Consider the following 25,840-nt stretch of genomic DNA (forward strand, 5'->3'; position numbering starts at 1 on the left):
AGCTGGGCCAGACATCCCGAGTGCGTCGTGTGGTGGTCACAGGGCACTGCAGTGCGTGTGTGCGCGTGTGTGGGGCCCTCTCCCCCAGGGATGCAGCAAGGCCAGTCTCAGTCAGTTTCCTCTTTACTGGGAGTGTGGGTGTCACTGCCACAGCCACTGGGAGGGACACAACACACAGCTTTAACCCCCGTGTGCTAAGGGGAAGGGTGGGGGCATTCAGGGTTATAAAACTAGCTATATACACAGCGGTCCTAGGGAGAAAGCCACGCTGAGCACAGTGTCTGGGCACAGTGGAGGCTGGGGCTCAGGCAGGACGGACTGGGCTTATGGAGGGTGGGTGGGCAGGAGCATGTGAAGACATGCTGGGAGGGCTCGGGAGGTGGCACATTGCCAAGGCCGCTGCAGGGCCTCGAGCGCCTTCTGGGTGGCCACCTCTGGGTCTAACAAGGTTCCTCCACCTTAGGGGTGGACTCTGTTAGAACCACCCCTCCCCCACCAACCTTGACCTTAAAGCCCCAAGTGGAGGGAGAGGCTGCAGGACAAGCCTCATTCCCCACTCACGGGTACAACCCCTTTCCCCACTCAGTCCCCAGGTCTGGAGGGCACCCTGCCTCTTCCTAACACTTCAACAGGCCAAGGCCATGGTGCCTTTGTGGGCTGGGGGAGTAAGGCCAACAGGGCATCCCCTTGGAAGGCCTGGGCTGCAGAGGGTGTGGACCCCTGGCAGAAAAATGACAGCCCTGACCTCAGAGAGGACGACTGCCATGGGAAAATGTCTCTGGGATACCCCATCAGGGTGGAGACATCCCCAACCCTCAGCCATCACCCACAGAGATGGGAAGGCCACCGAGGGGTCTCCATGGAGATGGACTGGCACTTAGGGACCATCACAGATCTCACCACAGTGACTTCCATAGAGACAGAGCCTGGTCATCAGGGAGAACCCACCCCCTGCTACCCCAGGAAGATGGGGAGGGGCACCGCGGTGGCTGGTCCGTCCTCTCAGGTGCAGATGCACGCGGCCCTTAGCTGACGCGGTACGTGGATGTGTTCTTGGGCTCGGTGCTGGGCACACACCAGTCACCGGCTTCCTGGATGGTCTGGTAGTGGCGCCAGGCTGACTTGTTGTAGACGGGCAGGCGCTCCACTGAGTCCGTGGACAGGGCCTGGGGAGTGCCAGGGTCAGCCCCTTCCCCAGCAGACCACCCTCCCCCCACCCAACTCAGCAGCAGCCCAGTTGCCAGACCTGGGGGCCTGGAAAGATGAACGAAAGGTGGTCCCTCCTGTGTCCCACCCCCGCCCATTCCAGAAAGCAGCTCCCTCGAAGGGAGGGAGAGGGAGGGAGAAGGGGAGGAGGCTAGGCTGCGTGACCCTGAGCAAGTCACCGACTCTGGGCCTCAGTCTTCTCCTCTGAGCTGAATGACAAGACCTAGGGTGTCCCCTTCCTTCTGGGTCTAACAAGTTGAGGGTCCCCAGCACAGGGGTCTTAATCATGGACCACAGACTCCCCTAGAGCTGTGTGTGTCTGAGGGCTGAGGGTTCTTCAGGTTGAGGGACTGTAGCTTTGCTTGGATTCCCAGGGTCTGCGGCTGGGGAAGGACTGGAAGGGTGGTAAGGAAAGCTCACAGCCGGCCAAGCCCGCCCAGTTCCCATCAGCCAACCTGTTCTCCAGCTGGGCTCTGCAGGCCGGACCCTCACCTTGAGATAGATGACAGCGTCGGTCCCAAAGCCTTCCATGGAGAAGAGCTGCAGGTCTCCCTGGAAATACTTGGCGTAGAGGCGGGAAATGGGGAGCCCGTAGCCAAAGCCAGCCTGCAGCGGGGCAGGAAGGCAGAGAGGATGAGGAGGCTGGCAGGGGCCTCCTGGAGCTGCAGGGACTGATGCAGGGAGGGAAGGGTGTGGAGCTGGGGTCACACAGTGGGTGGGCGGGGGGAGTCCCAGAGCTGGAGAAGGGAGGGGACATGCAGGAGGGACACTGAGGTAAGAAATGGGTGTGGGATGAATGAGGGAATCTTGAATGTAGGAAGGAGGCTTGGGCAGGGAGAGGAGTTCTACTCCGGGACCAGGACATTGGCACAGGTCCCATGGCTGCTTCAGAGTCTCAGGTTCTCTAGCAGGGGGTGCTGGCAAGTTGGACAACACCAAGAGAAAGGTAGAAATTGGGGGTTAGGGCTACAGGGGAGAGGGAAGAGTGGGGAAAGGCGACAGAGACATCCGACAGGTAAGATGTGTGCAGACAGGAAATGCGGGAGGCGCGGGCCCCAGACTCAAGACCGGTGACTGTCACAAACGGCCACACAGGGGCTGAGTGAGCCTGGGGATAAGGAAGTGAGTGAGAAGGAGAGAGGCCTCTCAAGAGGTGGGAGGGGTTGGGGTACAGCCATCTCACCAATGGGGTCCCCCCGGTGCCAGGCTGGGGGGTGGGTGCTGTGGAGTACATATAGCTGAAGAGTCGCTCGATCTTCCTCAAGGGAACACCCCCACCTCGATCACTCATCTGGGAGAGACGGCGCATGTCAGAGATTCTCTACAGCTCAGTTTCCCCACCCCACCCAATACCTCTGACCCTCTCATGGTTTTCCCTGCCCCCAGGATCTGCCCACCATGTAGGAGAGAAGGAGAGCCTGTCTCTTGGCAGGAGGGAAGCCCCCACTACTGCTCCCTGGTCCCCAAGGTCAAGGGTCACATACCTTGATGGACAGATCTTCCTCACCCAAGGCCACCATGACCTTGATGGGTGGGAGAACGAGGCTGGACTCGTGGCTTTCCACAGTCGCCCGCATAGCATTCTGGGGAGGGGCAGAGGTCAGAGATGCATGGGAGGAGCCAGCCATACCTGCGCTCCCCGCAAAGCACGGCTCCCAGCCTCCTCACCTTGAAGAGCTCAAAGAGCATGTGGTAGAGGTGGGAGGGGACGTAGACCATGTGAATCGGCTGTTTGGAGTTGGCTGCTGCAGGGAAAGTCAAGACCGAGGTCACCACTCAACCACCTTACCCAAAGGAGGCACTCTCTTCCCCGGAGTTCTAACTGGGTACATGGCTGTCCAGCGAGACTAAATCCCCAGGCCTCCCTTGAGCTGGGGTAGCTGGTGACTCATAGAAGTGATGTGCTTAACTTTTTTTTTTTTTTGAGATGGAGTTTCACTCTTGTTGCCCAGGCTGGAGTGCAATGGTGTGATCTCAGCTCACTGCAACCTCCGCCTCCTGGGTTCAAGCTATTCTCCTGCCTCAGCCTTCGGAGTAGCTGGGATTGCAGGCACCTGCCACCATGCCCAGCTAATTTTGGGCCCTGCTTTCCATACCCTTGTTCTCTTCCTTCAGGCTAGAACTGAGACGGGGGTAGAGAGCCAGCCCTGACCGCCCCAGCCAGAGGCTGGCAAGAGGGAAACCTCCCTCTTTTTTTTTTGTTCTTTGAGATGGAGTCTCGCTCTGTCACCCAGGCTGGAGTGCAGTGGCATGATCTTGGCTCACTGTGACCTCCGCCTCCCAGGTTCAAGCGATTCTTCTGCCTCAGCCTCCCAGGTAGCTGGGATGACAGGCACGTACCACCATGCCCTGCTAATTTTCCATTTTTATTAGAGAGAGGGTTTCACCGAGTTGGCCAGGCTCGTCTTGAACTCCTGACCTCGTGATCCACCGACCTCGTGATCCACCCACCTCGGCCTCCAAAAGTGCTGGGATTACAGGCATGAGCCACCGTGCCCAGCCAGAAACCTCCCTCTTAAGTAAGCCACTGGTATTGGGGTTCTAGGAAAGCAGCCAAGCTGATCTGCCCCTCCCCATCCCTGTTGAGTTACCCCATTTTATTTCCTTCCTGTCACTGTCATGATCTGACATGGTCTTATTTATTTACTTGTTAATTGGCTAAAGGCTCCATTCCCCAATCTCCCTTAAGCTCCATGAGAACGGGGACCCTTACCGTCTTGTTTACTGTTTCATTCATTCAATCAATTTCACTCTGTCACCCAGGCTGGAGTGCAGTGGTATGATCTCATGCAGCCTCAGCTTCCTGGGTTCAAGTGATTCTCCTGTCTCAGCCTCTCAAGTAGCTGGGATTATACACACATGCCATCATACCCAGCTAATTTTTGTATTTTTAGTAGAGACAGGGTTTCAACACGTTTCCCAGGCTGGTCTCGAACTCCTGACCTCAAGTGATTGGCCTGCCTTGGCCTCCCAAAGTGCTGAAATTACAGGTGTGAGCCACTGCGCCCAGACCAAATATTTACCAAATGAATTAATAATACAATCAATACTCTGCTTCTCCTCTGTCTAGAAAATGGTCATCTCCTGACTCCCCATCTCACCTTGCCCTGCCGTGTCCCCAGTCCCCAGACAGACACACACACAGCCCAGGTCACTCACCATTGATCTCCTCGATCTCCAGGTCAGGTGAGGCCATGTAATACTTGTCACACAGGAGCTTAGCCATGTCATAGGCATCTGAGAGAAGATGCGGCCATTCAGGGCATGAGTGGCCCACCCAGCAGGCAGTCCTCTTGATAATGACACTGGGCACCACTAGCATTAAACCCATGGCACCCCTCACTGAGGAACAAGTCACCCTCTGGCCAGGTAGACTTGGAGGGGTCCCTGGGGCTCCTCTGCGGGCCAGGCACCATGGGAATGGCTCACCTTTGATTACCTCAGAGACGTTGCAGTTGGGGTCGATGCTGCCGATGTGTTTGGGGTGGGCTGGGTTGGTGCTGCCGTCAAAGATGAGGGCTGCAAGCGGGAAGGGAGGGTGTATTGGCTGGGCGGCAGCCTGCCCCAGCGCTCCCTCTTCCCTGGGGCTCTCCTCCTCTCTCTACTTCCACCTGGGATGCCTCTGTAGGCTCCAGTCCTAAAGCTGCCTCACTCCCCTGCTTCTCTCTTTCCTGGGCCCTGACCCCTCCACCCCGGCTCCGGCCGTTTTTAAACCTTTGCGCTGGACTCGTGCAAGCCTGAAACATACGTCTTTTCAGAGGCCTCTCCCCACATCACATCTCCACATGAGATTTATGCTTTTCTTTGACTATAACATTATAAGATAACTCTTACCACCTTGCTTTCAAAATTATTTGAGCATGAGGAACTTGTTTAATTTATGACTGGCTACGACTTCTCAACAATCATAGTGAATCTTCCTGGAATAAGAAACTCTAAACGACAAATTGTTTTTGAACATAATGAGAGTGTTCATGAAAACGAAATTAAACATTTTTTAAAAGATGTGACATAACTTTACATTTTGCAAACATTAAAAACAAAAATGTTTTTGAAATAGAAATGAATGGGAAAGAAACATTTTATTTTTCCATTTTGGAGCCAGCAACTCCAAAGTTACTGGAGTAACTATTCAAAGACTCCTTTTGTGGGGTTCTGAATAGCGGCCTAGGTCCCCTCAACAGCCCCGCCCTGGAGCCCAGCACTATGCACCCCCACAACCCCCTGCACCCACCACACCCCCACCGCAGCCCCCGCACCGACCTGCACCTGCTGCACCCCCCTGCAGCCCCCGTACCCCCTGCACCCCCGCACCCCCACCACAGTCCCCTGCAGCCCCCATACCCCCCGTACCCCCCCTGCAGCCCTGCACCCCCCTGCAGCCCCTGCACCCCCCGCCCCCCCTGCACCCCCCGCGCCCCCCCTGCAGCCCCTGCACCCCCTGCAACTGGCACCCACTGTGCTGGTTGATGAGCATGCGGATGGAGATGCGGCTGAGGTAGAAGCGGTCCAGGAAGTACTGGATGTTCTGGTTGGAGACGGGGTCATCGCCATAAGTGTCCTTGTACTCAAGCACACCTTGTGCCATGGTGGGTACCACGTCATTGTGCCGGTTCCGGATGGTGACCAGGGCGTCCGTGAACCTGTAAGGCAGGGCAGGTGTTCACATGGGGACACCCCCAGACTCTCCTCCGCTTCCGATGCCCCTCTTCATGGTGTCCTCACCCTCCCTACCTTTCCCAATCCCATGGACTATCGATGCCCTCCCTGCTCCTCCCAAAGCCCACTCTGTGATCTCCCAACTGCCTGCCTGGCAGGCTTCCCACTTGAAAGCCCAGAGTTCTCATCCTCCCTAGGGCAGGGCCTGGGTCTTGCCCACTGGGCTCAGGGAACAGTGAGAATAAAGCCCATGTCTCTCCCATCAAACTCGGGGCTCCCGGAAGCAGTCTGTCTCCCCCCTCAGACTGGATGTTCCTGAAGGCGGGGGTCTTGTCTTCCATCCTGCTGTACTTCTAACCCAGGGGCTGCAACCCCAGATGCCCCGGCGGACACCTGCCTTCCTGCCCCACCCACGGCCCCCACTCACTGATTCAGGGTGCGATGGTCCTCGGGGTCCTTGTCCAGGAACTCCATGATGTCCAGGAGGCTCTGGACATACCTGTGTCGGGGGCGGGAGGGACACAGCCTCAGCTCAGGCGGCCAGACCCTCCCCACCCACTTCGGCTGGGCCTCGATCTTGTCCTGCTCCTACGTGGGCCCCACACAGCTGCCGACAAGCTGCCTCACTATTTTTCTCCATCCGTTTCATTTGTATGTAAGTCTCCCTGACAACCCAGTCAGTTATGCAAGAAAAACTCAAATTGCTGGTCCCCCGTTTAGCACCTTTGCTTTGCCTAGAATAGTCCTCTTGGAAGGGGCTTGGAGATGCTGCCATCCAAGAGGCCTCACGGATCAGGAGATGGGGGCTGAAATGGGGGTGGGGAGACTGGACCTAGCGCCCGCAGTGGGAGAAGGCAGGGAGGTGTATGAACCTTTCTGAGCCCCATCGTGGAAACAGCTGATGTTTCTTCCCCAAGGGTGCTGTTGCATCCAGTAGGGCACAATTGCCAGAGGGGCCAGCACAGGGCCTCCCAGAGCGACCCCGACGGAGGGGCCAGCACAGGGCCTCCCAGAGCGACCCCGGTGGAGGGGCCAGCACAGGGCCTCCCAGAATGACCCCGACAGAGGGGACAGGGTCTCCCAGAGTGACTCCCAAGCCGGGGTGCTCTGGGCTAGGCACCTGCATAGGCAATTATATTCTAAAATGGCAGGTGGGAAGGACCCAAAGTGAGGTGGGCGTGCCTGGCTCTGTCCCCAGGTGGGGCTGGGGCCCATGGAGGGTCCATAGATGCTCACCACACTCCAAAAGGCCAGGTAGGAGTGGGTGCCGCCCCGCCGCCCTCCCATCCATAGGCCCGGTGGGGAGGCCGGTTTTCCCTGGACTACAAGAAGAGCTTGATGCTCTAATAAGAGCATCAAGAAGCCCTGAACTTGGCTGGGCATGATGGTTCATGCCTGTAATCCTAGCACTTTGGGAGGCCAAGGTGGGTGGATCACCTGAGGTCAAGAGTTCAAGACCAACATGATGGAACCCTGTCTCTAACAAAAATGCAAAAATTAGCCAGGTGTGATGGTGCACACCTGTAATCCCAGCTACTCCAGAGGCTGAGGCAGGAGAATCGCTTGAACTCCAGAGGCAAAGGTTGCAGTAAGCTGAGATCGCTCTACTGCACTCCAGCCTAGGTGACAGAGCCAGACTGTCTCAAAAAAAAAAAAAAAAAGCAACAGCAGCCCTGAACTCAGGGACAGAAGCAGGCCACCTTCTGCAAAGGAGTCAGGCCCACCTGTGGTGGCAGATGGTACCAAGCTAGAGCCACTGTGCCCTATGCCCTGGGGAGGCACGACCTGTTTCCCGGCTAACATGCCCAGTCTGTGGCTTGTTCCTCTGGGGAAGGCAGGAAAAGCCGAGCCTCTCTCTGGCAGAAACACTTATAACCAGGAAGCAGTGGGGCCTGCCGAGAGCCTGGCAGTGCTAAGGGCCCTGGGGGGCCAACAGTGTTTCTAGAAAAAGCCCCACCACACGAGGACTCATTCCCGTGTCCACGGTGCTCTGATCTTCGCTGTAACCTGTAACAGGTACGACAGGCAGGAATCAGCCCCACGCACAGCCCCCCCAGGGAGGCGGGAACAGCTCCACAGCTGGGAAGTGGGATGATGAAGCCCCCCGAGTCTCCGGCGCTCCTGCCACTCCAGGGTGTTGATTCTGCTGGACTCTCACCTCCACGCTTCACAGTGCCCTCTGCCAGGAATGCCCTTCCCCTTACACCGAGTGAAGCTGCTCTTCCCTCTTTTGCCTGATAGAGCTCTGGATCCAGATCTGGCTCTTCAAGCACTTGGAGCGGTGTGGCCCTGGGCAAGTCGCGGAACCTCTCTGTGCCCGAGTTTGCTCATTGGGAAAATGGGGATTGTTATACTTACCTATTACTGCTCTGTGGCAAGAGTCCATGTGATGATCAGCGCAGTGCCTAGCACGTAGTGAGCACTCTCTAAATGCTTGCTCTTATTATGGCCGGTGGCTCAAACATCATCAACAGCTGAGTGCATCCTCTGAGCCCTCGCCCACTGCTTGTAGGCTCTGAACCACAGCATGTTTGTGCCCCCTATGCCCCGGGGAACTGCCCCCTGACACAGGAATGGGGCTTCTGCTCAGGCCCAGAGCTCCCCACCACCCTCCCTACCCAGGGCTCTGCACAGAGCCAGAGAGGAGGGTCTGTGGTTGCCGACTGGGCTGGGGGCCCAGACAGCAGAAAAGATCAACCTTCCTCTCAGATCCCAGCACTCTCCCTGCCACCCCAGCAGACAACAGGGTGGCACTCCTGAGACCTCACCTGTCTCCCTGGAGAATAATGTATTGACCACTAACGCTCACCTGTGCCAACTCCCGCACAGCGTCTCTCATCTGCCAACAGCCTTGACGAGCATAAGTTACCTCTCTCTTTTTGCAGACAATGAGATCGGCACTGAGAGGACAGGTGATACGCCCCAGGCCGCAGAGTCAGCAGCGGGCGAGAATTCAAACCCAGCTCTCTCAGACTCCAAGTCTATAGCACGTGGAAACCCGCCGACACTGGCCCTGACGGTGATGCTGCTGCTGCTGATGGTGACAGTGGCATTTACTGGGTACCAATGGCCAGGGCTCCACCCTGTGCCTCCCTCCTGCCTCACTTTCACCTCCACAAGAACTCTAGGGGTGGGCGCTACTGCTAGACCCCTTTTACAGATGAGGATATTAATACGCAGAGCTGAGATTCTCTCTCCCAGGCCTGTGTGGCTCCGAATCCCTTGCTCCCTAAATGGACCCAGGATAGACCTTCATGCTCATCCAATTCTTAGAGGAGAGAGAGCCCGTAAGCAGGCAGGGCTAGGGGCAGGTGGGGAGAGGAAGGGAAGGAGACCCGCTGCAGAGTAGGGCCTGGGACCCCTTCCCAAGACCCAGAGGGCACGTGCGGATGGAGTGGGTGGGAGCTGGGTTGCTCAGCCACTTCCTGACTGTGCTGGGGGGTGGGGTGGGGGGTGGGCAGGGTCAAAGTCCCAGTCTCAAGTAGGGAGAGTGCCCCAGCGGCTGGCACCACCCCTTTTGCGGCTGCTCAACAACCCTAGAGGGCAGAAATGGGGCCTGGTCACGTGGCCACTGAAGTGGAGCAAAGGGTACCGGCATGGAGTGACTGCGGGCAGCGCCTGCCAGCCTTCCTCACAGGGCTAGGGTTCCTCCAGGGCAGGGGGCCCAGGGTACACTTGGAATGGAGGGGAGAGGATGAGGATTTTTCCAGAGGGCCCTGGCCTTGCCCTGAAGCCCCTCAGGGGCCTGGGGCACCAAATATCACCCTTAGGTCAGTTGTTGGTCCTAAAAAGAGAGGTTGGGGCTGAGTGGCACTGCCTCTGGGCTGCCCACCCCTTGCAGGCCAGAGAGAGAACTGGGCTTAGAAGGGAGGCTAAAAGCAGTGGAGCAACGGCAGGGGCAGGCAGGCACCGAGGGGTGGGACAGGCACTGCCCCACTCCTCCCTGTGAACTGGGGGAGGCTGGCGTCTCTGGGCGTGCTGACCTCTGCAGTAATCAAGGCCCCAGGACTCCCTTGATGAGATCTGGAGCTTCCAAGCCCAGCCCAAGGTAACGTGGAAGTCTACCCAAACCCTGCTTTCCCGGGTTGCGGAGCCAGTCCAGAGCCCAGGCTTGGGAGGGAGGAAGTGGGGAGGCAGGCAGAAGTGAGGGGGCTTGCTCAGAGTGTGGGGCTGAGAATGGGCGGAGGGGGTGGGAGGAGAGGGTGAGTGAGTGTGGGGGCCGAGCGGGGTGCCGAGCCAGTGGGGGCTGTGTGTGTAAGTGTGCATGTGGCATGTGCAGGCCTGTGGGTGTGTGTGCGCCACGCTCTGGTATCCACAGCTGCTGGGGTGCAGGGTGTGAGCAAAGCGAAGGCTGGGGAGGAGGGGTGCTTGCTACAACTCGGGGAGAGGTGACGGTGTCCTGCACCTGGAGTCTCTGAGCCAGGCAGGCTTGGGCTCTGCTGCTGATTGTACCCTAAAGGGGCCACCGAGTCCCTCAGGTCTCCATCTGCAAATGGGGTTCACAGGAGTAAGCACCTTGTGGCCTGGGTGTACAGAAAAGGAGAGGCTCCCTCGAGCACAAGGAGCGGCTGACTCATTCCGATTCCGTGAGCTCGGTTGGCCATAGCAGGTCCTGGGCACCCAAGCCACACCCTCTGTGGTTGTTATTCTTCTCAAGGGCAAGGACTGGCTCCACAGGTTGGGGGTGAGGATTCCTCACAGGCAGGGCTTGGGGTCCGCATACCTTGCTGGCAGGCAAGGGAGGTTTGTGGGAAAGTGCGGCCATTCGCCTCCCACCTGCAGCCCCCACAAAGCCCCTGTTAGTGACACTGTGACTCACTGTCATCTGATTCTACTCTGAGGCTCCTGCTTAACCCTGTGTTTTTGAGAGGAGCTGGGGTTGTCCCTTTCTGTCTACAACAACACCGGCTGTCCACAATTTTGTAAAGTGAGTTCTGCTCTCCCACAGACTTGCACCGTGAACTTAAATCGCTGACTCCACATGGCTACCCAGGGTGCAGGCTCCCTCTTTTCCCTTCAGGAATCCAGTCTCCAAAGCCAGCAGCTGGGTTGCAGTCCCAACTCCACCACCTACTTCCTGAGTGATCTCAGACAGGTTTCTTTACCTCTCTGAACCTCAATTTTTCATCTGGAAAATGGGGGTGATAGCAAGGACTACCTCATAAGGTTGTAAAGATTGAATGAGTTAATATGCATAGACATTCAGGACAGCTTCTGGGACACAGCAAGCCTTTAGGGGTGTTTGCTTTTATCACCATCATGATTTATTACTACCTTGCCTAAGAAACCACACCACAGTGACATAATCTGTGGGCTGGAGGTGCTGCTGGCCGGCAGCTTGGGAACATGGCCTGGGGACATGGCTCGTGTTGGTAGGGTTCTGCATGCCTTTCACATCTAGCACTGGCCTTTGACCCTTACAAACACAATGGGTCCCCGTTTTACAGATGAGGAAGCTGAGGTTCAGAGATGCAATGTGGCTTGCCCAGGATCAAGCTTCAAAGTCACGCATGCTGAGGCCAAACTGGAGGCTGTCCCTCCCAGGCCAATCTCCACCAAAACAGGGTCCTCAATCGCAAGTCTGCCCAGGTGAAATAATGCATCAGGTTTATTTATAACCAGGCAGTCTCAGCTTGCCCACGGTGACTCTGCCTACAACCTCTCCCCGGCTGAGTAGAAACTCCATTTCTATGACCACCTATGAACCATGGCTGCTAGTAACTGCTTCTGCCCAGGGCTCTTGTGTTTTCCACAAAGGAGGGTTTGCTCCTTACTCATCAGACTCAGGCTAAAAGCCCTCTTGCCAAGCTCCCTGGTAACATCTCTCCCTCCTCTCATGCACCTGGATCCTGCCCACCTCCACCACCTCCATCATTCCAGCTGGCAGACTATTTCTGCTGGAGAAAGAGATCTCCACTTTCTCACAGGCGGCCACCTCAACCCTGTTGGGAAGTCCTTCTTGTCCTCACACTTCAGTTTCTCTTGCTGCGGCCAATGCCCATTCCCTCTGGAAACATTTTTGGCAGGTCGTCTCTTCAGGGTGTTGGGGCGCTTTAGCAATCCCATGGCCTGCTCTCCTCTAACCTGAATGTTTCATTGAGGAAATGATCTCTCTTGTCTAACTTCATTCCCTCCCACTGGTACTTGACATTAGTTGCAAGCTTTGTGGAAGAAGAAGTCAGGCCAACCCCTTATCTGTGTCACTGATTTTCAGGAAGGGACTCTGCAGGGGCCCCTGTGGGAGTCATGGGAAGCTCAGCAGCCCTGTGCCCTCCTCCTGCATCCCTCAGCTCTCCCAGGAACACGGTGTCCAGGGAGGGGTCTGAGAAGTCCTGTCCTGGAGTCAGGGAGCAGGTGGAGAGGCAGCCGGGTCAGGCGACCGGAAAGGGCCGGAGGAGGGCCAGGGGGAACAGATGGCACCTTCTGTCCCTTCCCACCACTCCACACCACCCGCGGTGGGAAGTGTTAGTTGGCTCAGAGGTCCTGGACCTCTGAGAGGCTGGGCACAGGAAGGGGTGACCTGATTGGGCTACATGAATATCGGGCTCTGTGACTCACGCCTCACCCCTTTTCACAGCCCACACTCACAGCGCAGTCTCCAGAAAGTAAGTTCTCGGCCACCCTAGTCAGGCCCCTTCCTGTCTCCACACGTTTGGCCAAGTATTCCTTTAGCCTTGAATGCACTTCCCTTCCTTCGAGTTCTGAGCTTGCCTTGGCACCCTGTAAGGTCCAGTGACAAGTCACCTCCTCTGCATGCCCACGGCAACGGCCCGCAACTGGTCATTCCACCAGCATTCACTGTGCACCCAGCACACCCCTGGCCCTGTGTGTACAACACTGCCCCTCACCATCTCATTTAATTAGAATACGCCCCATATACACAGTTCTGTGCAAAGGAAGCAGTGTTGGAAAGGCACCAACACATCTGATGAAACCTGAACTGGATTCGGTTAGGGGGTGTGGCCAGTGGTTGGCATTTTATTCTATCTACTATTTTGCGTTTTCCAAGTGTCAAGTGAACCTATTATACTTCCACAGTGAGGGAAGGAAAATACCCAATGTTCTTTTAAAATAATGTTTGGGGCCAGGCACGGTGGCTCACGCCTGTAATCCCAGCACTTTGGGAGGCTGAGGCGGGCAGATCACCAGGTCAAGGGATTGAGACGATCCTGGCCAACATGGTGAAACCCCATCTCTACTAAAATACAAAAATTAGCTGGGCGTGGTGGCGTGCACCTGTAGTCCCAGCTACCCAGGCTGAGGCAGGAGAATCATTTTAACCCAGGAGGTGGAGGTTGCCGTGAGCCGAGATTGTGCCATTGCACTCCAGCCTGGCGACAGAATGACACTCCATCTCGAAAAAAAAAAAAAAGTTTGGATTCTTAATTTAAATAAAACAATTCTTGGGCAGCTCCCCGCTTCTAGCACTATGCTGTGCTCAGTTCACCCTGCCTAGGCGAGCCCTTCAAGATTACACGCTCCCTGAGGGCAGGTGCTGTGATTTCCCATGGCTTTGGGCCCAGAGTACATATGGGCACCTGCTTCTGAATCTACAAGGAAACCTCAGCCATATCACACTGCAAGTCCAGAAGAACTAGCAGAAGATTTCCACACAGGTGCGACCAAAGTCAGTGAGGATTAGCCATTTACATGCCCAGTGACAGGGGACACCCTTGTTTATTTTTCATGTGACTGGCCTTTGGCTAATATTATCCGGTTACTTAACTTGAGTTCTTGAGTGAACTCTGATGAGCCTTTCCCTCTGTTCCTGCTGCAATTCACAATAAACTTTTGGTCTTTGCCCCGCCAAAGCTCTTCGGGAAGGTACTGTGCCATCCTGTGTGTATCTGAGTATTTTCCAACATCCAAAACAGTCTGTCTCACAGCTTGGGTTATATAATTTATTTGAAAACTTGCTTCTTGTTTCTGTTTCCCAAAAAGTTATCCCAAATAAATGTTCCTTAGCAGCTGCTGGAGTTCCAGGACTGGGCTGGTGGCTAGTGCTGACATCAGCCTGAGTTGGGGTTTTGGCTGTGAAAAACATGCTTTTTTCCCGGGTGGATCCTGGGTTTCCAGAGACAGGAGGGTGGTAAGAAGAGGGCTAGACACAGAGGGACTTGACCTCAGTCCCTGCTGTGGCCTCGGATTCCCATGGGACCCTAGGCAACTCCAAGCCTCTTGGAGCTTCGGTGTCTCCTGCCTGTCCCCACCCCACCCTCAAGGCTGCTAGAAGCTTGGAGATTCCATCCCCGAGCCCAGGGACACTGGCGATGGAGAGGGAGGTGCAGGGACTGAGCAGGGGTCTCACCAGCTCTGCACCAGCTGCACGGAGGGTGTGCTGAGCACCCGGTCGGGAAGCAGGTTGATCTCTTTCATGATGTTAGCCAGGCGCACAGGCAACTCCTGCCTGAGGAAGGTGAAGGAGGTTTTCTCACAGGCATTGCTGGATCCTGGCAGGAGAAAGAGGGGTGAGCCACAGAGCCACAAGCCACGAAAGCCAAAGGATGTCTCGGCCAGGTCAGCTACACCCTTCATTACTAGGGGTTCAGAGAGGAAGTGACCTGCCCACAGGCACACAACAAGGCTCCCCATCCCTGCAGGGCTCAAACACCTATACCCCGTGCTTGACACTGCAAGGAACAGCATGTTCTCCTGACCCCCAGCTGAACTCTGCTTGCCTTAACCACGGTGGACAGGGCCACTCCTGGGCCCATTAGGAGCTGCCTCTGGCCTCGGTCACCTCACTTCTCTGTCTTCTTCTCCCTCACTTTGGGGGCTGATCCCAGGGGGCAAAGGAGCCTGGGAAACCTATCCCTACCTAGAGCTGGGTTCTGGCTGAGGGAGTTATGGCGAGCCCACCACGGCAGGGTCCCAACATTGTCTCTGGCCAACCCACCTTACCCAGCCTGGTCTGAATGCCCATCTGTGAGGCAAATGGGGCCTGAGAACAGGAGTCCAAATGCCTCGGCCCTTGTCTGGCATCCAGATGGAGAGGGTGGGGGACAGAATAAGGCCTTGGCCCAGGGTCAGGGGACCAGGGTTCCAGTCCATCCAGGCTCTGCTTCTGACTCTGTCACCCAGGGCACGTCATCCTTTTGAAGGTCTCCGTTTCCCCCATGGTACTACAAATTGACCAAACTCTACTGTGAGTCCCCCACAGCTGTGACGTTTCTGTCATTAGGGTGCAGTTTGTGGGGACAGCTGTTGGGGGCTAGGAGTGGGCCCAAGAGGCTTTCCTACATGGGGCAGGCTCAAGACTCAGGGCAGGGGCGCAGGCAGACAAATCCTGAGGAACAGGCGCCTTATGTCTCACCTGCACCTCCCTGCTCTCGTTGACGCAGCTGCAACCCAAGCCAGACACTATCAACTCAACTCTTTCGAGACTTCCCCCCCCCCACCCCCAGTCCCCAGCTGGCACCATGGAAATACCGCGTAGACACACTGGGCCCACACATTGCCCATTTCAGCCGCCAGGTTGGCACAGCCTCCCTCTTGCCCCAGGGCCACCCCCAGAATGCTGGTGGTGGGCGACCCTGACCTAGCAGCCCTGGGGCAGCCAAGGGAGGTACAGGTGGCTTGAATCCACGTCACGGTGCGTGGGGCCCCTGTCCGAATGGGGACACACTGCCAGGCCGGAACAGATTTGATCTTCAAGTGTCCTTGCCCACTGGGGCGGCTGGGGTCCAGCTCCTTCCGTGGGTGGATGTCTACCAATCAGGGCGCTCTCTCTCACTGGCATCTTCTTCTGAAAGAGCCCCCTTCCCCAACTGCCCCTGGCTTTCTCTCACCCTCTGCCCAGAGGTGCCTGACCCTTCATGCCCAGTTCAGGTCTCTTTACAGATGGCTGCCTCCTCACTCCCAACGGCAGACCCCCGGTTTCCTCTGGTGGGAGGAGGGGCCCCTACCCCTCCAGTCATCAAGGACAACTCCCATTAACCCTTCCGCGTCTGGATACCACCCTACTCCCTTCCTGCAGTAACATCACAGCTTTACTGCCCCTTACTCTTCAAGACCCCTCATGAAGCCCCGGAAGAAACCTCGGGATCCTCCTTGAGAGTGCCCCCCATTCCCATCAACAGCCCAGTCAAGAGGTCTCGGCCAGTCCCTGCTTCCCCGTTAACTCTTTCCCGCTTGTACCCTTCCAAACAACCCTTCTCTGTCACTCGAGGCCTCCCTTCTCCTGCGACCCCCTCGCCCCCGACTGCCCCTCCCAGCGCCCCGCGGGCCTCCGCTGCCCGCCGCCTCCCGCCCACTCCGTACCGAAGTCCAGAAACTGCTTCATGGACAGCGGGGACGGGGAGAACTTGCTGAAGTGCTCGATGTACTTGGGCGCCCCTGCCAGGGACGCATTCTTCAGCAGCGCCCAGACCCAGCGCATGGCTGCGGCGGCCGCGGCACGGGCTCGGGTTGTGGTCCCCCAGCGGGCTGCGTCTGCGTTCCGTTCGGCCCAGCCCGGCCCAGCTGCGCGGTTCGGCCACCTCCTCCCTGCCCTTGTCCTGGCGGGCTCTCCGAGGCCCAGCCAATCGGCTCGTCGCGGCGCCTCGACGTCGCCAATGGCCACTCACAAACAACTCCGGGAGAGCCAATAGCCTTCCGTCCCGACACGTGGCTTCCCTCCGGGTCCGCCCCCTTAACCCACCCTTTGCCGGGAGGGCCTGTTGTTTTGGGGAGGCCGCGCCGAGATCCCACCTCCCCTGGGTTCACTCCTCCCTTTCCTCCCCGGGGCCTAGCCCGGATCAACCCCTTCCTTCCCAGAGCCCCGACAGCCCTTTCGCTTCCTCTTCCACGCCTGCCTTTCCGTCGCTTCCCCCTCGCAGCTCCTTCATCTGCCGGTTCCTCTTAACCCTTCCTTTCCGGAATTGTGTAGGTAGCTTTCAAGCGATTCATTTCCTGCAACCCAGAGGTAGCTGTTTCACCTGTCAGGATCTTTACCTGTCCTGCCTTAACGGGTCTTGTGGATTCCCAGTCCGGATGACAGTGACCCAGACTGCGAATATTTGCAAAATTCGGAACCAAGCCTATACGAATCCGTCCCATATATGTGCAGCCCACCCGCTTCCACAAAGATCCAAGAGGCTCAGGAAAAGGCGGAGTTTGCTTTTCCAATGGAAAAACATCCAGAGTAAAACCGTCACGACTAGCGGCGGTGGAGGCAGCAGCTATACAACGTGCCTGTTAACACTTTTATTATATAGCTCATCTGACTGAACATAAAGCCTTGGATACCTAGCGCGACCACCTGAGAAAGCCACCTCCTTCGCACTGGGCTTCCTTAGAGCAAGGTCCCAGGAGGTGAAGTGTCCTGGGGGGCCCGGAGCCCGTGCTTCCCCGGCAGCCCCGCTTCTCTTGGAGAAAACGCGACGCGCCCTCTTGTGGCCAAACGTGGTATCTCCCATCGTGGGCTTGGGGCCCGACTCGCCACTTCGTTGCTTTCTTTACTCGGTGACGTTAGCCTAATATGTGTTAGGCTTTATGCTGGGAACAGGGAACACAGACAGGATCAAGACATGACCTCTTTCCTCCACGATTTCATTTCTAAGTTTCAGAGAGAGCTACATAAGGAAATAGTTAGCTAAAACTGAACGTGATTGCCAAACAGCCCTCACAGAGCAAGGCCTCGCAAATGGAAGGGCTTCTTCGCTGCTTGAGTAATAAGCTATATGCCAGGCACTGTTTGCAGACATTTTATCATTTAGTTCCCTGTTTTTACTATTCTTAGCCTCATTTTATAGATAAGAAAACCGACTCAGGGATCATTTTCAACTGCAAATCTGACCTTATTACTTCCTTGCTTACAGCCTTCTGATGGCTTTTTTTTTTTTTTTTTTTTTTTTTTTGAGATGGAGTCTCACTGCTGCCCAGGCCGGAGTGCAGTGACACAATCTTGGCTCACTGCAACCTCCTCCTCCCAGGTTCAAGCAATTCTCCTGTCTCAGCCTCCCACATAGTTGGGATTACAGGCTTGTACTACACCTGGCTAATTTTTGTATTTTTGGTAGAGATGGGTTTCACCATGTTGGCCAGGCTGGTCCTGAACTCCTGACTTCAAGTGATCCACCTGCCTCAGCCTCCCAAAGTGCTGGGATTACAGGCGTGAGCCACCGCGCCCGGCCATCAATGGTTTCTCTACTTTTTCCTGGAGCCTTTCCAGTTGTCACACAGTCTACTCTGGCTTAATTCTCCAGACTCTACATCCGCACGCAGCTCCCAGCCATACCTGTCTGCTGCCTGGAACCAGCCTCTAATCTCTAAGCTACTGCAAATGCATCTCTTCTGTCTGGATCATTCTTTCTGCCCATTCTTCAGGTCTCAGCTGCTTGTCATCCCTTCCTCCTGGAAGCCTTCCCTGATCCTACCAAGCTTGGTTCTCGGCTCCCTTCGAGGGCTCCTTAAATATCCTGATCTTAGCAAATATTCGCAGTCTGGGTCACTGTCATCCAGACTGGGAACCCACAAGACCCTTTAAGGGAGGACAGAGAAAGATCAGGACATGTGAAAACAGGTACCTTTGGGAGGAAAGGGATTGGCTGAAAGCTACCTGGACAAATCCAGGAAGGAGGGATTCAAAGGAGCTGATAGTTAGCTCTTATCGATCGAGTGATAATTGTTTGCCAACTGATCTGTTTTCCTGCTAGACTTTAAGCTCCATGAAGGCAGGGCAGGGATTGTATCTGTCTTATTCACTGCTCTATTTTCAGCATCAGGCAGTGCTCAGCACGTGGTAGGAAGGACAGGGTAAAAAAGAAGACAGGGCAAGTTGGGGAGCATGCCAGGGAGATATTACAGAGAACCTCCAAATAGCAACTGGGCTGGCAATTAGGACGTGAATGATGATGCTGGTGAGTGCAGTTTTCAAGTGCACAGAAGAATATATAGCATATTAAGTACAAAAAGCCTGATCCTCACTTTCAGAGGCTGAGGTGGGAGGATTGCTTGAGCCCAGGAGTTTGAGACCAGCCTGGGCAGCAATAGCAAGATCTTGTCTCTACAAAAAATATAAAATTAGCCAAGCATGGTAGCATGTACCTATAGTCCCAGCTACTTGGGAGGCTGAAGTAGGAGGACTGCTTGAGCCCAGGAGGTCAAGGCTCCAGTGAGCCAAAGCCATGATTGTGCCATGGCACTCCAATCTGGGTGACAGAGTAAGACCCTTTCTCGAAAAAAAAGAAATGTCTAGCTCTGTGGCTAGCAATAAATGGTAGCTATTGCTGTTATTGTCAAAATTGAAGTAACCTGGAAAAGGCCATGGCCTCTAAGGCTAGGTGTAGGGGAGGGAAAGATTTCCCACGACCTTCACCTTAGGCTGGACTTCCATAATGTGGGCTCTGTGCTTGGAGAAGAATTCCTTCTGCAGAGCCTGCGGCAGGCTGCTAACAGCAGTGATGTGATGCGGTACATCATAGTCAAGTTTGGTTAGGTGATGCTGAGATTAACCCCCCAATTCCCAAATCTCCCGCTATACGTACGATGTGGTTAGTGGGGGACTCTCCAAGGAACTCAAGAAGCTTGGCGTTGCCAAGGGTTCTTTTGCGGTGGGTATGCTCATCTCTGCCAATTGTTTCTCTCATGATATGTAGCTTACACTAATTCTGAAAATGACTTATCCTCTTGTGTGTGTGTGTGTGTGTGTGTTCAGCAGTGGCTCACGGGAGACTTGGCGGTGGCGGGGGGGGGGTGTCTATGAAACTGGCCAGAGGGATGTGTCAGCGCCCCTGCCTTAAGCAGGAAGTAGCTGAAAGGACAAGACTGGGCTGAGCTTTGACAGCTCACATGTGCAATTTCCAAAGAAGTGGATCCCAGATTCTAGAAAACAATGTGTGGTCTCCACTCACCGGGTTCTGAGAGCTTGGCAGCTCCGGGTAGGGGTTAGGGTTTTCCTGGGGAAAGCGGGCATTCTATTGTAAGTTACCCTGGGAAGGGGCAAATCCCAGCACAGAAAATGAGGAGGGGGAAAGGGGCATGCATTGGGCCCAGAACCCCGTTGTGAGCTGAGCCCCAGTGGAGGGAAGTGGGGCAGACAGCTGCTGTCACAACGAGGCTGGGAGGCACCCAGGCAGCGGGTGGGTCTCCCAGAACAGCCTGGGTCTGTGAGCTTTCAGCACACCAGACCGGCTTCCACGTCTGGGCTTCTCTGGGTAGCAATTTCCAGCTTTCAGCGAAGTCTCGCCAAAGTTCACCGCCGTGAGGAAAATCAAGAGAAGGACCCAGGCCACACTCCAGGTCACAGAGGTCACAGGGGGAACAGCCTTGCTCTCTTCCCCAGGCCTGTGTGGAGGGGATGAACCGAGGGCAGAGGAGGAAGCTGCTCTGGGAGCCCAGGACAAGGCAGGAAGCAAAGCTCGGGCTTGATCCGCGCGCTGTGGCCACGTAAGCCAGGCACTCAAACACTCCCAGGCAGCTTCCGAAAGACTGGAGCGCTCAGCTTCTTGAGGCTGGACACTGTGATATTTGAGTCTCTGCAGCCTCGGATCAGTAGTTTACCTTCTGATCTCTTTATGGCCTCTGCTGGGGGTTGTGGGGAAACCAGCAGGCTCTTATCTGAATTCAGCCCAACCGAGGGAGGGGGCTCTCCTCTCTCCACCCTTGCATCCAGCCTCCCTCCACAGCCGGCCAGGACGGCCTGTTCCTACAGCTAAGAAGCCTCTGTCTCTTCCCGACCCTGCACGCCTGCACCTCTGCCTGCCTGTCCCTCCCCAGGGTCAGTGCACTGTCCTCCAGGAAGGCATTCTGGATTTCATGCAGGCCCCCCTGGGCCCAATCCTCATCTTCTGTTCTGGACCTCTATGTCTGACTCTTAGATGGGAGGATTCCTGGGAGCAGTCACCTTCATCAATCTCTTTTTTTTTTTCTTTGAGACAGTCTCACTCTGTTGCCCAGGCTGGAGTGCAGTGGTGCAATCTCGGCTCACTGCAACCTCTGCCTCTCGGGTTCAAACAATTCTCCTGCTTCAGCCTCCCAAGTAGCTGCGATTACAGGCACGCACCACTGCACCCAGCTAATTTTTGTATTTTTAGTAGAGATGGGGTTTCTCCACATTGGCCAGGCTTGTCCTTACCTCAGGTGATCTGCCTGCCTCAGCCTCCCAAAGTACTGGGATTAAAGGTGCGAGCCCCTGCACCTGGTTGCCTCAATCAGTCTTTACCCTCAAACCTACAAGCCCTAGCCCTGGCTTCATCTACCGAGGTGCTGGCTGGATGATGTATCATTCATTGACCCGGGGTCGGTCAGGGCTGGCGGGGGGGCTGGGTGGAGGCAGAGGCATGCAAACTGGGAACTGTTTATTGGTCGCCGTGAGAAGCCAATATACAAAGAAGGCACGAGGCGGGGAGGGCATCCCCTGCTACAGTACCATGGAAGGGGCTGGGGCTGGGGAGCGGGCTGCCAACAGGCAGGGGTCAGGAGAGGTTTTCTGGAACTAGCCTCAGCTTCTGGAATGGGCGTTAGGACACGGCCCATGGGGGAGGGAGCAGAGCCAGGCTAGCTCTGAAAGCCAAGGACAGCTAAGTCCACCTCTAGGCCCCCAGCGCATGGTCAGTGGGGGCAGCATGGGGTCTGGCTGGCTGGGCACAGCAGGGCTCCCTGCCCGTTCTACATTCAAGTGTCACTCCCTCCGTGGTCTTGTAGGGTCTCTCTGGGTCCTTCTGAGGCTGGCTGATAGTGGTGAGTCAGAAGTGGCATCTCCTCTGTCGCCTTCCAACATCTGTTAGCCCAGAATCCGTCCCCTCGTCTCCGTGGAGGCTCCCACCATGCTCCCCAGGGTGTGAGGTCCAGGCTGCCTCGCAGTTTGCCTGTCTTTGTTCCTTCCGGCTGTATTCCCTGCGAGTTCAGTCTGTGGCCGAGGAGACAGGCTTCACAGAGATGCAGGAAAGAAAGCTGTTCTGGAAACCTTTTTCTAGTTCCTTGCTCTTAGGTCTGAGCATGCCAAGTCCTGCAAATGCCCCCATGGGCAACCTTAGGCAGGACCCCCAGCTCTCTGGCCTGGGTGTTTGGGGAGCCACCAACTGGGGATCCAGGGGGCTCTTCCCTGTCAGTAGTTTTGACAGCAAAGTCAATCTGGTGACTGGGTCTCAAGATGGATCCAGTGTGAAAGGGGGAGGTGTCACCATGCTGGGGGGCCTTTTCCTCCTGGCTCTGGCTGAGGCCCTGTGGCTTGGTTTTGGCTCGGTTTTGGTGCAGGCAGAGGCTGGGACACGGTGAGCCCACGCACCATCAGTGATGCACCAGCATGGTCCATGTGCAGTGGGGCCCCACGTGCGTCTAGGGCACAGGACCGCAGCGTGCTTGGCGTTGTGAGGTCCATAGTGCTGGCCCCCCTTTGGGGAGATGCTCGTGGCCAGACGGCATGTGCCTGCGCTGATGACCTGGATGTGCCTGAGCCTGCTGGTGCCAGCCTAAGGCAGCGGCGGCCCCTATGGACTGTCAGAGGCATAACTTAGGATAAATAGGAAGAAAGCAGACACTGGGGCCAGGCACAGTGGCTCACACCTGTAATCCCAGCACTTTGGGAGGCCGAGGCAGGCGGATCACAAGGTCAGGAGTTCGAGACCAGCCTGGTCTAAATGGTGAAACCTTGTCTCTACTCAAGATACAAAAAAATTAGCCGGGCGTGGTGGCGAGCACCTGTAATCCCAGCTACTTGGGAGGCTGAGGCAGGAGAATCGCTTGAACCCGGGAGGCAGAGATTGAAGTGAGCTGAGATGGTGCCATTGCACTCCCGCCTGGGTGACAGGGTGAGACTGTCTCAAAAAAAAAAAAAAAAAAAAAAAAAAAAAAAAAAAAAGATTCTGGCGTGGGAGGGGCTGGGATCTGGGATCAGGGAAGACATCAGTAGTAAAGGTCCCGAGTCTGCCAGCTGGTCACCCAGTGCTTCTTAGTGGGCGGGGTGCTCCCTGGAGGCGGGTAGCGCTCCTCCTCACGGATCCGCACCGCGTAGTACTTGGGCATGATCTGGTAATAGCGGGTCCGCTTAAAGAAGTCACACTGGAGTTGGAGGGAGAAGAGAAAGGACATCAGCATCCGGAGTTGGAGGCCGCCGGGCGGCAGTGCCTGGCCTCTCCCTCTCCCCCACAGAGATCCTCAAAGCCAGAACTCTTCACTGAAACACATCCCATCTCCCTGCACTGAGAGATGGAGGATGAGTTTCCCCACCCCAGGCCCAAGAAGAAGGAGGAGCTGAGGAAGGCAGAGAGGAGAGGAAGAGGCAGATGGAGACCGAGGGCAGCTGCAGAGACAGTGGGCAGGATAGCCAGGGCAGGGCAGTCCACCCTGACCAGCACGTTGGGAGTGGGTCCATCGCTATCCTGGAAGGGCTGCTCAGGAGGAAACGTGCTAGTTCCCAGGAGGAGGGGCTCTACTGCTCCCCTCCTTCTCTAGGGCTGGAAATGGAGTGAAGAATTCTTCTGGACATGCTTGTGGTTTACAGAGATGGGGCCTGGCCTTGCCCTTGACCTTGTTCCAATCCCCAGAAAGCAAAGTCATCATGGAGAGGGTTTTATGGCTCCCTCATGGGGTCCCAAGTCACCGAGGGGCTCGGGGAGGCTGATGAAAGCCAGACCAGAGGGCTGCATGGGAGTCAGAGTGGCTTGATCTTTGAGGTGGTGGTGTGGACAGAATGAGGCCAGAGCAGCCCCATAAAGGAAGAGGAGCAGATAGGACAGAGTCAGAGGCCTGGCCAGCTGTGGGGCTCGGGGAAGGGGGCCCGGAGGCCGTTACCCGGGTGGGCCGGGGGCAGGGGCTGCCCCCTCAGTAGTCGTCGGTCAGCCTCTCTGTCTCTGACGGTTGGCTCTTCATCTCCGCTTTCTGCCTCTTAGCTTCATACAGGGCGCGAGTGCGGGCTCGCTTGAAGAAGCCGCACTGAGGAGGGGAGGAGGTGGGGACGGGACATCAGGGGGGCGCTGGGCTGTCCTCACCAGCACGCGTGGATCAGGGCTGAGGGCTGGGGAGCCTGGGGGCTGGGGCTCAGTCCCAGCTTGGTGATGTGGTCAGATGCCAGAGCTCCTGGGTCTCCCTTTCCAGCTTGCAGCTCCCCCCACTAACCCAGGCCTCGGGGTGAGCCTGAAAGCTGGGGGAGAAGGTGGAGAGGAAAGGGAGGAGGGGCTGCGGTGCAATGGAAGGGAAGACCAGGATGGGGCGGCCTGGGCTGGAGGAAGGGCTGGTGAGTGTGCTGGTAGAGGTCCGGGAGTGGGAGTCGGGGGGCTGGGCTCCTAACCTTCCACAGCAGGAGGATAATCAGCCCCAGCAGCAGCAGCCCCGCACCCACGGCCACCAGCACCAGCCACAGCTCGATCTCAGCCGGCAGCTCCTCCACCAGCTCCGAGTCAATGTCCACAGAGAACTGGAGTGGCGAGAGGTGGACTCAGCCCTGTGTCTGCCGGCTTAGGCCCTTCCTCACCCTTCCTATCGCCAGCTGGGCCAGGGCACCTGCCGTTTGTCCTACTGCCAGTAGGGGGCAGCCTGGGGCCGGAAAAAGCCCCTGTCGGCCCCACCGAGAGCAGGTCCAGGGGTCCTTCCTGCTTCTCCCAGGCAAAGACCTGGCTCCAGAGGAGCAGCCTCAGATCGGGGAGGTGGCCTGGAATCTGGGTCTGTGACCGACACATCTGGGGCTGGGTACCAGCTCCATCCCTGACGAGCTGTGTGACCATGGACAAGTAATTGCACCCCTCTGAATCTCATGCTTTCTGCTTTCTGATGGGGGGTGATCATAATGCCTACCGCACAGAATAGCAGAACGGCCAAAAGCAGGGGTTCTGGAGCCAGACTACCTGGGTTCCAACCCAGCTTTGCTATTCACTAGCTGTGTGGCCTTGGCAAGTTACTTAACCTCTCTGTTGTTCATCTGTAAAATGGGAATAATACCTATCTCATAGGTTGCTGGGGAGAATTAAGTGTGTTTAATATAAGAAAACTGCTTAGAGCAACACCTACCACACAGCAAGCACTCCATAAATATTCACAAAAAAACCACAAGGAATTCATAGCATATAGTCCCTCCCCGCCCCCCTCCCCCCTTTTTTTTTTGAGATGGAGTCTCGGTCTGTCACCCAGGTTGGAGTGCAATAGCATGATCTCAGTTCACTACAACCTCCGCCTCCTGGGCTCAAGTGATTATCCTGCCTCAGCCTCCCGAGTAGCTAGGATTACGGGCATGTACCACCATGCCCAGCTAATTTTCTATTTTTTAGTAGACTGGGTTCTCCATGCTGGCCAGGCTGGTCTCGAACTCCCAACCTCAGCCTCCTGAAGTGCTAGGATTACAGGCTTGAGCCACCGTGCCTGGCCAATAATCTCATTCTTTTTCTTCCCCTACAATGGAGATAAATATGGATGTGTGTGTGTGTATATGAGTTTTGTTTTTTGGGTTCTTTTTTTGAAACAGAGTTTTGCTCTGTCACTTAGGCTGGAGCGCAGTGGCGAGATCTCAGCTTACCGCAACCACTGCCTCCTAGGTTCAAGCAATTCTCCTGCTGCAGCCTTCTAAGTAGCTAGAATTACAGGGATGCACCACTATGCCCGGCTAATTTTTGTATTTTTAGTAGAGATGGGGTTTCACCATATTGGCCAGGCTGGTCTTGAACTGCTGACCTCATGATCCATCTGTCTTGGTCTTCCAAAGTGCTGGGATTACAGGTGTGAGCCACTGTGCCCAGCCATGTTTTTTCTGACCATACATGATTTTCACTTCTTTTAAAATTATTTTGATGATTTTTTAAAAAATACAGATGACATAAAGAAAACTAAACATTCCAAGTAATATATTATATATATCTGTGTGTGTGTGTATATATATATATATATATATATATATGTATACATACATACATACACATACGTATATTTTCGAGATGGAGTTCCATTCTGTTGCCCAGGCTGGAGTGCAGTGGCACAATTTCGGCTCACTGCAACCTCCACCTCCTGGGCTCAAGCAATTCTCCTGCCTCAGCCTCCTGAGTAGCTAAGATTACAGGTGCTCAGAACC

At 55.8% G+C, this 25,840-nt stretch overlaps 2 protein-coding genes across 4 annotated transcripts in view; both read right to left on the minus strand.

Annotated features, from left to right (window-relative positions):
- Positions 1-105: 105 nt before the first annotated feature.
- Positions 106-16,916, minus strand: PDK2 (pyruvate dehydrogenase kinase 2). Of its 2 annotated transcripts, none has more exons than XM_074388629.1 (11): positions 16,798-16,916; positions 14,174-14,315; positions 6,293-6,364; positions 5,665-5,849; positions 4,636-4,725; positions 4,366-4,443; positions 2,875-2,951; positions 2,691-2,789; positions 2,390-2,497; positions 1,699-1,812; positions 106-1,166 (listed from the first exon to the last, which is right to left on the minus strand). In XM_074388629.1, the coding sequence occupies exons 2-11, from the start codon at positions 14,239-14,241 to the stop codon at positions 1,026-1,028; spliced, it is 1,032 nt and encodes a 343-aa protein (XP_074244730.1). In that variant the 5' UTR covers positions 14,242-14,315; positions 16,798-16,916; the 3' UTR covers positions 106-1,025. The 2 variants fall into 2 exon arrangements, with proteins under 2 accessions (XP_074244730.1, XP_039332522.1); XM_039476588.2 differs by lacking the exon at positions 16,798-16,916 and adding an exon at positions 16,126-16,403.
- Positions 16,917-21,126: 4,210 nt separating this feature from the next.
- Positions 21,127-25,840, minus strand: part of ITGA3 (integrin subunit alpha 3) — a 36,562-nt gene continuing 31,848 nt past the window's right edge. Inside the window, exons 24-26 of one of the 2 annotated variants that reach the window (XM_010341881.3) lie at positions 24,074-24,199; positions 23,578-23,718; positions 22,757-22,845 (exon numbers count right to left, since the gene is read on the minus strand). In XM_010341881.3, the coding sequence (XP_010340183.3) occupies positions 23,608-23,718; positions 24,074-24,199 (237 nt within the window). In that variant the 3' untranslated portion in view covers positions 22,757-22,845; positions 23,578-23,607. Of the gene's footprint in view, positions 22,846-23,577; positions 23,719-24,073; positions 24,200-25,840 lie in introns of both variants that reach the window. The other variant, XM_074388630.1, reaches the window with a different exon arrangement.

This window comes from Saimiri boliviensis, chromosome 17 (assembly GCF_048565385.1).
Source record: "Saimiri boliviensis isolate mSaiBol1 chromosome 17, mSaiBol1.pri, whole genome shotgun sequence".
NCBI classification, from domain to species: Eukaryota; Metazoa; Chordata; class Mammalia; order Primates; family Cebidae; genus Saimiri; species Saimiri boliviensis.

What these genes read in the sequence shown, in the direction of transcription:
- PDK2 (XM_039476588.2), bottom strand. Translation starts at nt 16,243, where the DNA reads ATGCGCTGGGTCTGGGCGCTGCTGAAGAATGCGTCCCTGGCAGGGGCG. An exon ending in CGTCTCTGAGGTAATCAAAG is followed by an intron (nt 4,444 to 4,635) that starts GTGAGCCATTCC and finishes ATCTTCTCTCAG; the next exon opens with ATGCCTATGACATGGCTAAG. An exon ending in GGAGATCGAGGAGATCAATG is followed by an intron (nt 2,952 to 4,365) that starts GTGAGTGACCTG and finishes CTTTCCCTGCAG; the next exon opens with CAGCCAACTCCAAACAGCCG.